Source organism: Asparagus officinalis, chromosome 8 (genome assembly GCF_001876935.1).
Source record: "Asparagus officinalis chromosome 8, Aspof.V1, whole genome shotgun sequence".
NCBI lineage: Eukaryota > Viridiplantae > Streptophyta > Magnoliopsida > Asparagales > Asparagaceae > Asparagus > Asparagus officinalis.
In genome coordinates, this window is record NC_033801.1 from 53314619 (window position 1) to 53332085 (window position 17467).

The 17467-nt window shown below is 38.7% G+C and overlaps 1 protein-coding gene across 1 annotated transcript in view; it reads left to right on the forward strand.

The window, feature by feature from the left end:
* LOC109821252 overlaps positions 1-15174 on the forward strand; it is a 34365-nt gene extending 19191 nt beyond the window's left edge. The window contains exons 10-11 of the mRNA XM_020387433.1: positions 14847-14968; positions 15092-15174. Of these exons, the coding sequence (XP_020243022.1) occupies positions 14847-14968; positions 15092-15174 (205 nt within the window). The remainder of the gene's footprint in view (positions 1-14846; positions 14969-15091) is intronic.

The window sequence follows — 17467 nt, forward strand, 5'->3', positions numbered from 1 at the left end:
TATATGTTGCACAAAGATAAACATCACACAAAAGTATCGCCAACACAGATATACATGGTTTGTACTTCAAAAGAAGACCTACATCCACGAGAAGTTAAATAACTTTCCTTTAGTTTAAATAAAAATCACAAATGCAAGAGAAAAAAAGAAAATTTTTTAACTGTTTAATGTTAAAAAAAATTAAACATTCATAATCAATCTGGGTCGGTCTTGGTCGGGCTAGGCCACTGGTGCGCTGGGCTTATAGGTCATTCATAATCAACCCGGATTGGTCTTGGTTGGGCCGGGCCACTGTTTAGCCGGGCTTGTAGGTCGGATCTGCCTCTTTGGTCTTGGGACTGGCGCAAAACCCAGCTCGACCCATGGCCCTCTAATGTGGGTCGGGTTGGGCTTGGCCCGGTGTGGGCCAGGTTAGGTTTTGACCCAAACCGGACTGGGTCGGTTTAGCTCGCGGTTCGAACCGGTCCATGTCCAGCCTTACTACTAAGCGCTAATAACTTTTTAAATAGGTATACTTTTTGTACCCGAACCTGATCCTTAAAAATAATTCCCTGCTTATTTTCTCTTATCCCTCTCTAGTTCCAACTAAAATATGAAGAAAAGAAGAAAAAACCCTAGATTACTGGTTTGCGCCTCTTTAACTTCCACCATTGTCTACCCATTGGTGACCCTCCTTCACCTTAACCCCTACCTGACCATCTCCGCCTACTCCACCTTCATCAACCTCAACCTCAAATTTCAGTTCAACTTCTCTCTTTGTTGTGAATCCTACCTGATACGAGCCGTCGTGCGAGCATCTTTGATCGCAGAATTATCAAAGGTGGTTGAGAAGAAAATAACAAGAACACAAGGATAATTCAGTGATGACGAAGGAAAATTCCTTCTCTAGATTATGAGAAAAATAGTTTACAATCTCTCACAATCTCACTAGAATTGAAGAACAATCTCTTTCAATTCTCAAATATAATCTAATCTCTCTTGATTCCTTTAAAACCCTAAAACAATCCCTTATATATGTGTAACAACGTGGATGACAAAGTGGTAAATAACGAAGCCCAAACCCCACAGGAATTCGTGTAAGCAGAAACCCAAACGAACCAGGAAACCATCGATGAGTCGACTCATGTGCATATGAGTCGACTAATGACGTATGGGTCGACTCATGACAGTCATGAGTCGACTAGTCATAAACTTTTGACAAAACGGCTGGGGTTTGTGAGTCGACTCATGACAGTCATGAGTCGACTGGTCAGAAACATCTGACAAACGGCTGGGCTTCATGAGTTGACTCATGACAGGCATGAGTCGACTCAACCTAATGAGTCAACTCATGTGCATGTATGAGTCGACTCACGAGCTGAAAACTGGACGTTTTGATTCTTCGATTCGTCGTCTCATTCCACGCTTCGACCTGTGTTTCATTGTATTATTTTACACCTCTATTCTTAAGTTACTATGAGAATCATCTATCCTTAAGCTCTCATGAGGATCGCTAAGTTCCAAAGAGGAAATACACCCGTATCATGACTCCCCCTTTAGGAACTTGAAGTCCCGTTTAAGTTAGAACTTTAGCTGAGGAAACTCGCAAGCTCCTCCTTTCTTGTTGAACCACTTAGCCTTGCTAGGAACCTGACCGTGACGTCCAATGAGAAACGACTCCTTCGTCCCCCGCCTCGTGATCGTCTTCCGCTCCAAAATACAATCTTCTTTCAACGGTTCTTCTCTATCAAACCACAAGTCTTCAACATGCGGCAAGATCATCTTGTCGTCACCTTCATCATCCAGCAATGGAGGCTCAAAACAACTTTAAATACTCAGCATTGATCACTGAATACATGCCTAAGTAAGGTGACAAATCCAACCTGAAGGCGTTGTCACCAATCTAATCGAGAATCCGAAACGGACCATATCGTATAGGTTTTAACTTCTTCCCTTCTCCCTTTAGCCTCTCCTTACTCAATTTCAGCCATACCATGTTGCCTATGCCAAAGTTACAAGGAACCCGATGCTGATCATGCTTCGTCTTGTACTTGGCTTGTGATTTCTTCAATTGAGCTTCAATCGTAGCATGAATATGTGCAATCTTCTTCAGAAATCGTTGAACACGTCTCTCACTCCCTTCATTGCCGTCGCTCGTAGCTTTACTGGAAAACACGAGATCAAATGGACTCGGAGGTAAAAAATCATAACAAGTGTCAAATGGTGACTTTCTCGAAGATCCATGAATAGCCCGATTAAATACAAACTGAAGATATGGTAAGCTCTCATCCCAAGTCTTGGGATATTTGGAATTGTATCCTCTCAACATATGTATCATAGTCCGATTAACTACCTCTATTTGTCCGTCGTTTTGTGGATGAAAGGTTGTGCTCTTCTTCAACCTAGTGTCCATCAAGCTCCACAAAGAATTCCAAAAATATCCGAGAAACCGGCTATCTCGATCTGAAATAATCGAATTCGGCAACCCAAAGTGCTTTCACATATGCTCAAAGAACGATTGCGCCACACTCGCTTCCGTCACGATTTTCTTACAAGGAATCAAAATGACCATCTGGCTGAACCGGTCCACCACAACGAACAAATAATCATTCTCGCGCTTAGTCGTCGGCAATCCTCCTAAGAAATCCATATAAATATTCTCCCACGGTCTCGACGGTACCGACAATGGTAGATACAATGTCCTTTTCTTATTTGAAGGTTTTGATATGGAACATAGCTTACACCCTCCAACATACTTAGTGACATCCTTTAACATCTTCGGCAAAATCTCCCACGGTCTCGACGGTACCGACAATGGTAGATACAATGTCCTTTTCTTATTTGAAGGTTTTGATATGGAACATAGCTTACACCCTCCAACATACTTAGTGACATCCTTTAACATCTTCGGCAGCCTTCACCTACTTGAATACACTGCTGAAATCTCGGCTGGATGTGTACATCTGCACATACTCCAAAGGAATCAAGGGCTGAATGCGCGTCACCTTCAAGAGAGCTCTCACGGGAAATATTTTAAATATCGGATATCGGGGAAATATCGGATGGCTAAAATTCATATCGGATTGCGGATATCGGGGAAACATCGGGGATATGTGGTAAATATCGGAATGCTATAATGAATGTTTGCTATCGGAATGCCATAATGAATGTTTGCATACATAGTATAATGCATTAAAATGTAATCTCAACATATGTAATAAAATTTAAGCATACAAAATATGAATAATATATGTTTAGGATCACTAATCAACTTTCTAAAACAAACAAAAGTGTAAAACAACGTTGCAACATTTGATCTGCTTTTTTTAGGGCAAAATGTCATTTGATATAATAGGAAAATCTTAATATCTCGCCCAAAAATTCCAAACACGGTATATTATTTTGCAACAAGCTATATAAAAAAATATATTGGTCCACATATCGGCTAATATATCGGCCATATCGGGGATTTATCACTCAAAATAGCCAAAAAACGGTAAATGATATTTAAAAATCATATCGGTTGCGGCAAGCCCTGTAAAAGGATATATCGGGCCATGTCGGGGATATTTAAAACAATGCTCACGGGTGGACGAGATAACATATCGGCTAACTTGTTCGTCGTCCCCTTCTTGTACCTAATGATGATATTGAACGCCATCAAATAAGACATCCACTTCATGTGCCGTGGCTGCTGTAGCTTCGTCTGGGCATGTAAAACTTCCAATGGTTTGTGATCTGAGTGCACAACCACCTTCTTTCCCAACAAATACACCCGTCAATGCTTGATTACTTGATAAAGTGCATAAAACACTTTATCGTAGGTGGGGTAGTTCTGAATAGCACCCGTAAATATTTTTGAATGGTAGTCCACCGGTTTCCCATTCTGAATCAACACAACACCCATAGCATAACTAGAAGCGTCGGTCTTTACCTTGAAGGTTCTCTGTAAATTCGGCAATGCCAACACTGGTGTCTTCGAGATCTTTCTCTTTAATAACTAAAAAGCTTCCTCATGCGTCCTCCACTCGAACTGAACATTCGCCTTCGTAAGGCTATGTAAAGGTGCCGCATAAGTCGAGAAATGTCGAATGAACTTACGCAAATACTGACAAGCCCCCATGAAGCTTCTCACATTCGTCACTGTCCTAGGTGTCGGTCACTTCGTAATTACCGTCACCTTGCCTGGATCTATCCTCCGTTGGCCTTTCCCCACGATGAACCTAAGATACACCAACTCGTCCTTCCCGAATTCGCACTTCTTCCCGTTAAGCTTCAGCTGTCCGTTCTGCAGCACTTCAAACACCTTCTCGACATGAACAAGATGCTCTTCCAAGGTCCTGGTGTACACCAAGATATCATCGAGGTAAACTATCACAAAATCCTTTATAAAGGGTCGCAATAAATCGTTCATAAGTCTTATAAAGGTAGCCGGAACGTTGCACAATCCAAACGGCATCACCAACCACTCGAACAGGCACTGTTTGGTCTTGAACGCAGTCTTCCAAGTGTCATCCTCCCGAATCCTCACTTGATGTAACCAGACTTCAAATCCAGTTTCGTGAAAAACCTTGCTCCTTCCAACTGGTTCATAAGATCATCAATCCGAGGTAATGGGTATCGATTCTTGATGGTTATCCTGTTGAGCGTCCGGTAATCCACGCACATGCGTCAGCCTTCATCCTTTTTGGGCACCACCAACACTGGTGACCCGCAATGGGAACTCGGCACAATCACTCCTGTTTCCAAAAGCTCCTGAACCTGCCTCTTGATCTCCTCAGACTCCTCTACAGATGTGCGGCATAGACCTATATTCGACAAAGAATCCTCGCCAGTCAACATAATCTCATGCTCTACACCCCGTCGTGGTAGTAGTCTTGTGATCTTCGAAAACAAGTACGTACTTGGCCTTTAACCTGTCTAGCTCTTCCTCCTGAAACTTGCTCAAGGTAGTCAAGCACACCCTACTCAGCTGCTCCTCATAAGGCCTAATGACTAATAATATAAACCTCTTGCTTGCATTCACTAGCCTCTTCGCCTAAGTCACTGTCATCAAACTCGTCTCCTGTGAAAGAGATGTCGAACGAAAGATGAATTGCTCGCCCTCTTTGGTGAATGTATATTTCTGGGCTCACCTATCGTAGACCGCAAACCTATCCCACAAATAAGGATTGTCCAGTATTACTTGGCAAACATCCAACGGAACGACGTCGCATATGACCTCGTCAATATACGACTTGAGTACAAATCTGAAAGTGCATTGGTTGATTACACCCAATCCCGCCTCCTTCTGAATCCACCCTAAAGGATAATGTTTCGGATGTTTAACCGTCTTCAATCCCAGTTTCTGAACCAAAGCCTCAGATATCAAATTCTTCTGGCTCCCTGGATCCACTATGGCATCAACCAAGCTGGTCTTGACCTGCAATTTCAAAACAAAGAGCTACTCCCTCAGGTCTTCGTCCTTCGTCGTGTTCTGCTTCCCCGTCATAAGGTTGAGACTGCTATTGGGTGCTGTCATCCCTGGAACTTCCTTCGGACCCTGAGCTACTACATATACCTTCTTCTCCTTCTTTTTCTTCAATCCTTTTGGCTTCAGATGAGGATACTTCTCCCAGCAACGATCAGCTACGTGTCCTGTCTGTTTGCAGTGATTGCATGTCAATCATGTTTTCTCCGAATCACCCTTCTTCTTCTCTTCCTTAGGCTGAGAGCCATTCGACTTGCCTCCCGTCTGTTTGGAGTCTCCCTTCATTTCGTTACCCTTCTTTTTGCCTGCCATCGATGGCAATGACCTTCACACTCGCTTCTGCCAAGGACTCGACTGTGAACAACTTCATCTCCTTTCAGATATATTCATTTAGGCCCGTCATATACTTCATAAAGATAAAATATTCCTCTGTCGCGATGTTGAGAACCATCGTCTGCTGCTGGAACTCCGTCGTATATTCTTGAACGGTCTGATTGAATCTTTGGCGTAAGCCGTACCACTTGTACCAACGTTCCACAAGGAACGCCACTGGATAGAACTGTTTTCTCAGTAGCTTCTTAAACTTGTTCTACGATACCGTTTTCTTCTCCTGCTTGCAGTAGTATTTTTACCACAACAACGCATGCCCTGAAAGCTTCAAAGTCGCGAACACAATCTTTTCCTTGGATGAATATCCATAGAGAGTGAAATACATCTCCATACATTTTTCTTTTGAAAATCAAATAAATCAAAGGTGGAGATTGTTGCTTGGGGCTCAAGACAAATCCAATGGCTCATATTCATTGAAGATTACTATAAATAGGGGTAGAGAGTGAGGGGTTAGAGGTGTGAAAATTTTGTAAACTCCTTTTGGAGAGGAGGGCTACTCTTAATTGAGAAGGCCTTCCAAAAATTGTAACTTTAGTTGCAATTAATAAAAATAATTTTTTCCTCTTTAAATTTGTTCTTTCTCCTCTTTGTTGAATGATGAGGATGGAGATGAAGAGCAATTTGAAGGTTTGCATTTCTTTTCTCTTTTATTTCTTTTTAGTAATTTCTTTATTATTGCTTATTAGTTAGATTTAAATTCATGCTTGTAGTGTAGATTTATTTTCTTGTCTTTTTATTTCTTTTTGCACTTTAATTTGTAGAGTAGATTTATTTTTCTTGCATTTAATTTCTGCAATTTATTTTGTAGTTTAGATTTTTATTTTCTTTGTAATTAGATTTATTTCTTGTTCATAGTTTAGATTTTTCTTTTCTTTTTATTTTTGTAATTAGTTCTTTTTCTTGTTTTTATTTCTTAAAGATGTGAATTTAATTCTTGTAGGAAGTTTAGAATTATATGAAACTAGTCTAATTTCCTTTATATTGTATGAATTATTCTCTTGTACTTAAAATGTTCATGTTTAGGATAATCAACTAGAGAACTAATCGGTAGAAGAAGAATTTGATAATCTATGCTTATCTTAAATGGTTTGATAGGTTATGCTTATGAATTCTAGGATTATTATCATGTTGTTGTTCTTATCATGAATAGTAATTTTAACTTAGATGATAATTTGATAGGTTACACTTTCCTTAAATGGTTTGATAATCTATGCTTAATAAATCTAAGTTGAAATATGATAAAAAGAGAATAGTTTATATTTTGTAATTGAAATTGGTTAGTGGATTATATTCTAGATTTCTTACCTCTTTTGAATCCTTCATCTTAACTTTCTTAAATTTTCTTTTCATTTTTGGTTTTATTTCTTGATTTTATTAATTCATATTTCTTGCCTTGTGATTTCATTTATTCTTTAATTCTTCCTTCTCTCCTCTAAAATTCAATTTATTACCTCTTGCATATAAATCAAAACAACCACTCATACAATCACACTTATTCTTTATTCCTAATTGTCACGCACAAAATATAAGAACCAAGTTTAATAATCTCTTAAAATCACCTTCTTCGTGGGATCGATATCTTTTTATACTATAACTTGATAAATTGTGCACTTGCAATTTTGGTACATAATTATGCCGCATCAAGTTTTTGGCGCCGTTGCCGGGGAAGGTGCTAAAATAGGATTTTATTAACTTGATTCTTTAACTTGTGTATTTTTCTTGTGAAGGAACCGCTTGGAGCTTGAAAATCTTGGATTGAAGATCAAGAATTTGGAGCATTGCTTTCGGGTAAGTCTTCTTTCTAGTTTTTAATTCCACCCTTTAGCTACTTTTTCACAATTAGAGACAATTAGGATTTTAAAAAAAAAGATTTTATTTTTGTTGACCATAATAAAATCCATCTTTCACTTAGATATTAACTAACAAGATAATAAACTCATACAATATTCCCCCTTCTCACATTTGATTTTGTTGACCATAATTAAAAAAAATATAAAGATTTTCTTTTTACCATCCTTTTTAGTCGCTTTTAATTTCTAGGGTTGCATTTCATATAGTGTAGGAATTCACCAAAGTGATTGTAGCACTTGATTTGGCACACACTTAAAACATTCTTAAGGGCAAAACCCCAATCAAGATAAGGTAAGGGATTTCATCACCCTTTCCTTAGCCCACAAATCACTAATTCCTCACTTCACAAACCCAAGCCTTCTAAAACTCATTAGACGTTGGCCCCTAAGGATTCGAGCTCAATAAGGAACAAGAAATCCTTAAGTGAACGGTTTAAGTTTTCTCAGAATAGTTGGTGTCTAAGGCAAGGTTTAGGGGTTGCGTAAAGCGCTCCGCAAGGAAAGAGGTACTTAATTGATCTTTGATCACCCTCTAGTACTATCCTTACCTGGCTAACTACCTGGGTAAAACTTTGATCTTTTCACTGTAGGAATTTTTGGTTAGGAGCTGGTCTAGTGGAGTTAGGCTAAACCCTAGAGTTAGAGTTGATTGAAAAGTGATTGCCTTGATTTGTTTTAGTTAGGATTTTTCTTTTTCTTTATCTTCTCATATTAAAAAAAAACTAATTTTCTTTCTTCTTTCCTTTAAAAAAACTAATTTTCTTTCTTTCCTTAAAAAAAAACTAATTTTCTTTTCTTTCTTTCTTTCCTTTAAAAAAAATTAATTTTCTTTCTTTCCTTAAAAGAAAAAAAAACTAATTTTCTTTCTTTTCTTAAAAAAAACTTATTTTCTTTCTTTCCTTTAAAAAAAAAATTTGTTTTGGTGTATGCAATTTTGGGTTCGGGATAATTTTCATCGCTTAATCCGTGTTGAACCAATCCAAGAAATGGCAAATCAGCCCGTTCTTCAGGATATGTGTTACCCCACCAGAAATGCAATTCCATCTTGCATAAGACTCCCCGAAGTAAATGGAGCAAATTTCGAGCTTAGACTGCATTTCATTAACATGCTTCCCAAATTCCTTGGTAATGAAACAGAAGACGCATATATTTTTATTTCGGAATTTGAGGAAGTGTGTATTATGATTAAAATGAGAGAATTAACCGAAGATGCGATTAAGCTTAGATTTATTCCATTTGCTCTAAAGGACAAAGCTAAAAAATGGCTGTACAGCTTACCGATAAATTCTATCTCAACTTGGGAGGAATTTGTCACCGTTTTTCTCAAGAAATTTTTCCCTATTCACAAAACGGTAAAGCTTAGGAACAGCATTCAGAATTTCAAAATTGTCCCGGGAGAGCCATTCTGGAAATACTTTGACCGATTTAAAGATCTTTTAATCCAATGTCCTCATCATGGTCTAGAAAAATGGCGATTGTGCCAAGTCATATATGAAGGATTGGACTATTCTTCAAAAACATCTTTAGAATCGATGTGTCAGGGAGATTTTATGAGGAAAAACGCCGATGAAGCTTGGGAATTCCTAGAGAGTCTATCCGAGAAAACAATGTAGTGGGAACATTGTGATGACAAGGTTTTATTAGTTCCCCAATCTAAGTATAGTGGTCTTTCCCTGAAGTCAAACATTACTTCTGAAGCAAAGATGACAACAATTCTGCGGAGGTTAGAAGCCTTAGAAGTTAAGGAACGAGCTCCAGCTCAAATCAATCATGTTTCTGCCCCGGGATGTCATAACTGTCAGTCTTCTACCCACGTTTCAGAGAAATGCCCTCTCCTAGGAAACAACCATGCATTAGAACAGATGAACGCTGCATTCCAGCACCCTAGAAATGATCCATTTTCTCTAACCTACAATCCAGGTTGGAGAAATCATCCCAACTTTGCATGGAATCAAGGAAATTCTTCCAGAAATCAAAACTTCATTCCCGCGTCTAACCCACAATTTCCTAGAAGAAATACACTTTCATTCAATGCACCAAATAATTTCCAACAAGCTAACCCAGTTTTTCCAACCCAACATCCTCATCCTCACCAGCCTACAAATCCTTCAAATTCTGATCATGACAAACGTTTAAGTGTCTTAGAAAAGAGTTTAGAAGCTATGATCAAAGCTTCTACACAAACTACTAACATGTTGACCCAGTCATCCACCACTCTAAATTCCTTCATGCAAACCACCGGCCAAGTGCTCAACTCGAACACTCAAGCCATAGCCCGGTTAGAAACCCAACTTGGGCAACTAGCCACTGCCGTGAGCAAGAGAGAGAAAGGAAAATTCCCAAGTCAACCTGTTACAAACCCTAAAGACAATGGATTCAGTTCAAACCATCCAACTCATGTGAATGCAGTTCAAGTACTACGATCAGGGAAACAAATAGACAACCAAGTTAGAATACCACCGGATCAAACCCCTTCTCCCATCCAACACACTCCTTCCGATAGGTATAGGCCCGTTGCCCCCTTTCCAGATAGACTCAAACCTAAGAAAAACTCCCCACAGGTTGAGAAAATCCTAGAAACATTTAAACAGGTCAAGATCAACATCCCTCTCCTAGATGCAATCGAACAAATTCCCTCTTATGCAAAGTTCTTGAAGGACTTATGCACTAAGAAAAGAACCACCAATGTCCCCAAGAAAGTCTTCTTAGCTGCCAACCTCAGTGAAATTTTTTCAAAACCCATGCCGTTAAAATACAAGGACCCTGGTTGTCCCACAATTCCATGCGTCATAGGTAACACTCACATTGATAAGGCACTTCTAGACTTGGGAGCCAGCGTCAATCTCCTTCCTTATTCAGTCTATCAACAGCTAGGAGTAGGAGAACTTAAACCGATAAGATACACTCTACAGTTAGCTGATAGATCTGTAAAAATTCCCAAAGGAGAGGTAAAGGATGTTCTGATCAAAGTTTGAGAGTTCATTTTCCCTGTTGATTTTATTATCTTGGAAACGCAGTCCGTTTCCAATCTCAAAAGTCAAATTCCCGTCATTCTAGGATGACCGTTCTTAGCCACCTCAAATGCTTTGATCAATTGTAGAACTGGTCAAATGAAACTATCTTTTGGGAACATGACTATTGACCTTAATATTTTCAACCTAGGGAGACAGCCTAGTGATCCATCTGATCAACTAATGGAAGTGAATTTTATTCAAGGAATATCCAATGAGCAACAAGAGGGAGAGTGTGAGTCGGATTCAAGTGCATATGACTTAATGATTGAGGAGTTTTCTGATGACGAACTAGAGTTAGATCTGCTGGTCAATCATGTTTCTGCTGTTGGCTGGCAACGAGAACCTTTGGAGATAGAACCCCGAGTTTAGTTTTGCCCATCTGTGGAGGAACCCCCTAAGTTAGAGATCAAACCTCTACCTGAAAATCTAGAGTATGCCTACTTAGGGGAGAATGAGTCTTTACCAGTTATCATTTCTTCTGACTTGACTACCGGTCAAAAGGAAGCCCTCTTAGATGTTTTAAGAGAGAATTTGACTACCGGTCAAAAGAAAGCTCTCTTAGATGTTTTAAGAGAGAATAGGGAAGCCATTGGATGGACTATGGCTGATATCAAAGGGATTAGTCCAACCATTGTTCAACACCGAATCCATTTGATAGATGACGCCAAACCTACTAGAGATCATCAACGTAGGTTAAACCCCGTGATGAAAGAAGCCGTTAGGAAAGACATTCTGAAATATCTCGATCATGGGATCATTTATCCTATTTCTGATAGTTCATGGGTGAGTCCGGTCCAAGTTGTTCCAAAGAAGTCTGGGATCACCGTGATCCAAAATGAGGCTAATGAGCTGATTCCCACTCGAATACAAACTGGATGGCGAATCTGGGATCACCGTGATCCAAAATGAGGCTAATGAGCTGATTCCCACTCGAATACAAACTGGATGGCGAGTTTGTATTGACTAAAGAAAACTCGACTTAGCCACTCGGAAAGATCACTTCCCTCTTCCTTTTATTGACCAAATGTTAGAGCGTTTAGCAGGACATGAGTTCTATTGTTTTCTGGATGGATATGCAGGTTATAATCAAATCTCTATCACTCCAGAAGATCAGGAGAAAACCACCTTCACTTGCCCGTATGGAACATTCGCATACCGACACATGCCTTTTGGGCTGTGTAACGCACCTGCCACTTTCCAACGCTGCATGATCAGTATTTTTTCCGACATGGTAGAGAGATTTCTTAAAATTTTTATGGACGAATTTTCTATTTTTGGTGACACATTTTCCCAATGTTTGCATCATCTTAAACTGGTCCTAGAGCGGTGTGGGGAGAAAAATCTGACTCTCAATTAGGAGAAATGTCATTTCATGGTCAAACAAGGATTTGTCTTAGGACATGTAGTTTCCAATAGGAGAATCGAAGTGGACAAAGCTAAGGTAGATCTCATTTCCAATCTCCCTCCTCCCAAAACTGTCAAAGGTATCAGATCATTTATTTGTCATGTTGGTTTTTACCGACGTTTCATCAATGATTTTAGCAAAATTGCTAGACCCTTGACCAATCTCTTAGCCAAGGATACATCATTTGTCTTCTCTCCCGACTGCCTCAAAGCTTTTGAATATTTGAAAAAGGAGCTAACCATAGCTACTATCATTCATGCACCAGACTGGACCTTACCCTTCGAACTAATATGTGATGCATCTGATTCTGTGATTGGTGCTGTTTTAGGACAACGGTTTGATGGAAAACTACATGTGATCTACTACACCAGTAGAACTTTGAATGATGCACAGCAAAATTACTCTGTCACAAAAAAAGAGTTTTTAGCTGTAGTCTTTGCCTTAGAAAAATTCAGGTCCTACCTCATCGGTTCCTTAACCAAAGTTTTCACAGATCATGCCGCACTAAAGTATCTCTTAACCAAAAAGGATGCTAAAGCATGGCTCATTAGATGGATTCTCCTGGTTCAAGAGTTTGACGTCCAAATTTTTGACAGAAGGGGAACAGAGAACCCCGTAGAAGATCACCTCTTTCGACTCCCGAATGCACCAACATCAACTGTTCCAATCAATGAACATTTTCCAGATGAACAACTCCTAGAAATCCAATCTGTTCCAAGGTTCGCCGACATTGTGAACTACATAGTTATGAACCAGATCCCTTCTCATTGGTCCAAACAGGATAGATCCCGTTTTCTCTCCTAAGTAAAATACTTTTACTTGGATGATCCATATCTGTTCAAATATTATCCTGTTCAGATCTTTAGGAGGTGTGTTCCTACAGAAGAAACTAAGAGTGTTCTTTTTTTTTTCATGAGCAAGCATGTGGGGGCCACTTTGGCCCAAGAAAAACAACTAAAAAAATTCTCCAATCTAGGCTATACTGGCCCACTCTTTTCAAGGATTCATTCGAGTTTTGCAAAACCTGTAACCGCTGTCAGCTTTTAGGAAAGGTCACTAGAAGAAATATGATGCCCTTACAACTCATCTTATCCGTTAAACTTTTTGATCTGTGAGGTAACGATTTCATGGGACCATTTCCAAATTCCTTTGAAAATGTTTACATTCTAGTAGCCGTTGAATACATGTCAAAATGGGTTGAGGCAGTAGCTTGCAAAACTAATGACAACAAGGTCGTTGTCAAGTTTTTGAAAGAGAACATTTTTGCGGGCAGTAGCTTGCAAAACTAATGACAACAAGGTCGTTGTCAAGTTTTTGAAAGAGAACATTTTTGCCCGATTTAGAGTACCCCGAGCGATCATCAGTGACAACGGTACACATTTCTGTAACCGTTCTTTTAAGTCTTTGACGAGGAAATATTCAATCACACACAAATTATCAACTCCTTATCACCCCAAAACCAATGGACAAGTAGAGGTCACAAACAGGCAGATCAAACAAATCTTAGAAAAAACAGTTAATCATAACAGAAAAGATTGGTCTATAAAATTATGTGATGCTCTGTGGGCTTATAGAACAGCTTTCAAGGCCAATTTGGGGATGTCACCATACAGACTGGTGTTTGGGAAAGCTTGTCACCTACCCTTGGAGCATCGAGCAATATAAAACAGTTAAATTTTGACTCAGACTCGGCAGGTAAGAACAGATTGCTCCAAATAAATGAGTTGGAAGAAATTCGAAATGATGCATACATAAACTCAAAATTTTACAAAGAAAAAACCAAGATTTTTCATGACAAATCAATTTTATGAAAAATTTTCTCTCTAGGACAAAAAGTTTTATTGTATAATTCAAAATTATATCTTTTTTCTAAAAATTTAAGATCAAGATGGACCGGTCCATTTTTTGTCAAACAAGTTTTTTCGCATGGGGCTGTCGAGATAGAAAATCCTAAAAATGGTAACATTTTTAAAATAAATAATCAACGTCTAAAACCATTTTTAGAATTTTCTACGCTCGGAGAGGAAGAGGTGTTGGTTCTTCATAAACCTCATTATCTATAAAAAAAATAATAACAATAAATAAAATAAAATAAAAATAATAAAAAAATATAAAAAAATTAACAATAAAAATAAAATGAAAAAAATTATAATTTTTCTCTCTTATTTGATTTCTTCATCCTCATACTAACAGTAATTGCAAATCCTTATCATCATTGTCGACCGAACAAATGTATGTTCTTCAATCCTTATCATCATTGGTTTGCAGATTGAACAAATCTCTGTACGGTCTAAAGCAAGCGCCGAGGTGTTGGTACAATAGATTTGATTCATTCATCATGAGCCTTGGATACAACAGACTTAATTCAGACCCTTGTGCATATTTTAAGACAACAGACTTAATTCAGACCCTTGTGCATATTTTAAGAGGTTTGGTGAAAATAACTTTGTTATCTTATTGTTGTATGTTGACGACATGTTGGTTGTAGGCCCCAACAAAGATCGTATCAAAGAATTAAAGGCTCAGTTGGCTAAGGAATTTGAAATGAAGGATTTAAGATATGCAAACAAGATTCTAGGGATGCAAATTTACTGAGACAGAATTAATAGGAAGATTTGGCTTTCTTAGAAGAACTATTTGAAGAAAATCTTGCGACGCTTTAACATGCAAGATTGTAAGTCAATTTCTACCCCACTTCCTGTTAATTTTAAGTTATCCTCCAGTATGAGTCCTAGCAGTGAAGAAGAGAGGATGGAGATGTCTCAAGTACCGTATGCATCAGCAGTGTTCGCGATGATTTGTATAAGACCAGACATTGCACAAGCAGTGGGAGTGGTTAGTCGATACATGGCGAATCCTGGTAAAGAGCATTGGAATCCCGTAAAGAGGGTTCTAAGATACATTCAAGGAACCTCAAACGTTGCATTATGTTATGGGGGGTCTGACTTTATTGTCAGTGGATATGTTGATTCTGATTATGCAGATGATCGTGATAATAGCAAATCCACCACAGGCTATGTGTTTGCACTTGCTGGCAGAGCTGTAAGCTGGGTTTCAAAACTGTAGTCAGTTGTTGCTACTTCAACAACAGAAGCAGAATATGTAGCAGCTACACAAGCTAGTAAAGAAGCGATGTGGTTGAAGATGGTGCTGGAGGAACTCGGTCATGAACAAAAGAAGATTGCTCTATTTTGTGACAGTCAGAGTGCTTTGCAATTGGCAAGAAATCCAGCCTTTCATTCAAAGACCAAACACATTCGAGTTTAGTACCACTTCGTTCGTGAAAAAGTGGAAGAAGGAACAGTGGATATGCAGAAAATTCACACCAAGGACAACCTAGCAGATTTTTTAACAAAAGCAGTCAATACTAACAAATTTATTTGGTGTAGATCCTCTTATGGTCTGATGGAGACGTAAACAACATGAAGAAGGCAAGATAGAAAGAATGGTATGAAGACATGATTGATACTCAATCAAATCTTCAAGTGGGAGATTGTCAGCAGCCTTAACCGCCCACATGCTAAATTATCCAGCCACCAACTTTGAAAATGGAAAATAAAACAAAATGGTGGGGCCCATAGCTATAGTAAAATATTAATATTTTATTATGCATAGTGTTTTTCTAAAAACTATAAATAAGGCTCCAAATCCTTAAGGAAATCTCATCCCAGAAACAACGTCTTATATAGAAGAGTGAGAGAGAAAAAATAGAGAGAGTTTCTCCTTGAAAAGAGAGAGAGTTTGTAACTCCAGAGTTTTCTCCTCATAGCGAATTCTTGTCACGCCCCGCTTTCCAAAATACTAGGGAATCGGAACGTGAACAAGACCGCGACGTATTAGATCAAGGAGAATAAATAAAAATAAATGTTTCTCCTCAACCTAATACGCTAAGCGTCCGGAAATAAGTACAATGCGAAGTCACAGGTCCCCCATCACAATCAGCAAGAATATAATGAACAACACAGAATAAAATAATACATATCACAATGAATATTCATCCCAGATATAAAAATACGGGTCAACATGCCCTTATACAAAACTATCTAAATGAGATACTGGAGATTATAAATATACTCTGAACAAAAGGAATTGAAAGTGCTACAAAACAAACTGAAGGGAATGACTAAGCTTCGGCTTCTTCTTCTGCTACGTCTGTAAGGCACTTTTGCTAAGAATCCTCTGGCTCCTGGCAATCTTTCAGCTGGACCTGTTCTTCTTCTAAGTCTAACGTATACCAGAGAAAACAGGTGTACGTCAGGGTGCATGGCATACGACAAGACCCCACAAAAGAAAAGAACGAACGAAACCCAAGCGGAAAATGATACGATAACCGAAACAACAAAAGAACGTCTAACTGGTAATCCAACAAAATCAACATGCAAAAACACTACCAAAACATGATAAACATAAAGCATCCAAAATCGATCAGGTAACGAGATCATGCAACTAGCGAACAGTATAAACATCCAAGCAACAGGGTAATACAATAGATGGAATTAATACTTAAAAATCGACAACATGAGATGTAGTACATCGAGCGAAATAATCCAAACAAGGAAACCCTCATGTATATACCATATGTCTTAAATTGTAGATAATTAATTATTAACTCTGATCTATGTATGAAAAGAAACACAACTGTCCTACATCTCACAATAATCCATACCTAGCCAAACAACGAGGTCATATAACTAGCCATTCTATAACATGTCACTGGTCACATCTCACACAGAGTCAACGCTCCTATCATCGGATACTGACTGTTCACAAATCCCCTACGTGCATGCAATCCCGCTACACATGCGGCAAGAGGACTACACGTAAACCGTTTTCTGCCTGGTCCGAACTCAAGCATAACTCGGGTGACGAAACGATTTCACTGACTAAAGTGATGTACACATTTCACTTTAGCCCTACAAACCAACCCCGGTGGCGACACCAACCACGGGAGCGAGCCTAGAACATACATCAACAGTCTTATCCGATCACATGAACATTAACTTCCCCATCCCAACTCTCTTGTATTTTCTAAATCAACCATAATCCTCATTGAAACTCGGGCTCACCACCTAAAACTCAGTCAACACACCCACACATGTCACTAAGTCTGTTCATGACGCACGAGGCTACTAAGTCATGAACTACTAATGGTTCTCAAACACAACCAGGAACAATCAATATAACTAATCATGTGCAATAATATTGTAGCATATCAGATAATCAAAATTAAGAATTATAAATCATAAACAGAGTCTTCATAATTCAGAAATATTTCCTTTTCCAAAATAATTTCTTTTAAAATTATTATAATTATCCATAAATGATTCCACTACCAAAATAAATTCTTTTAATTCATAAT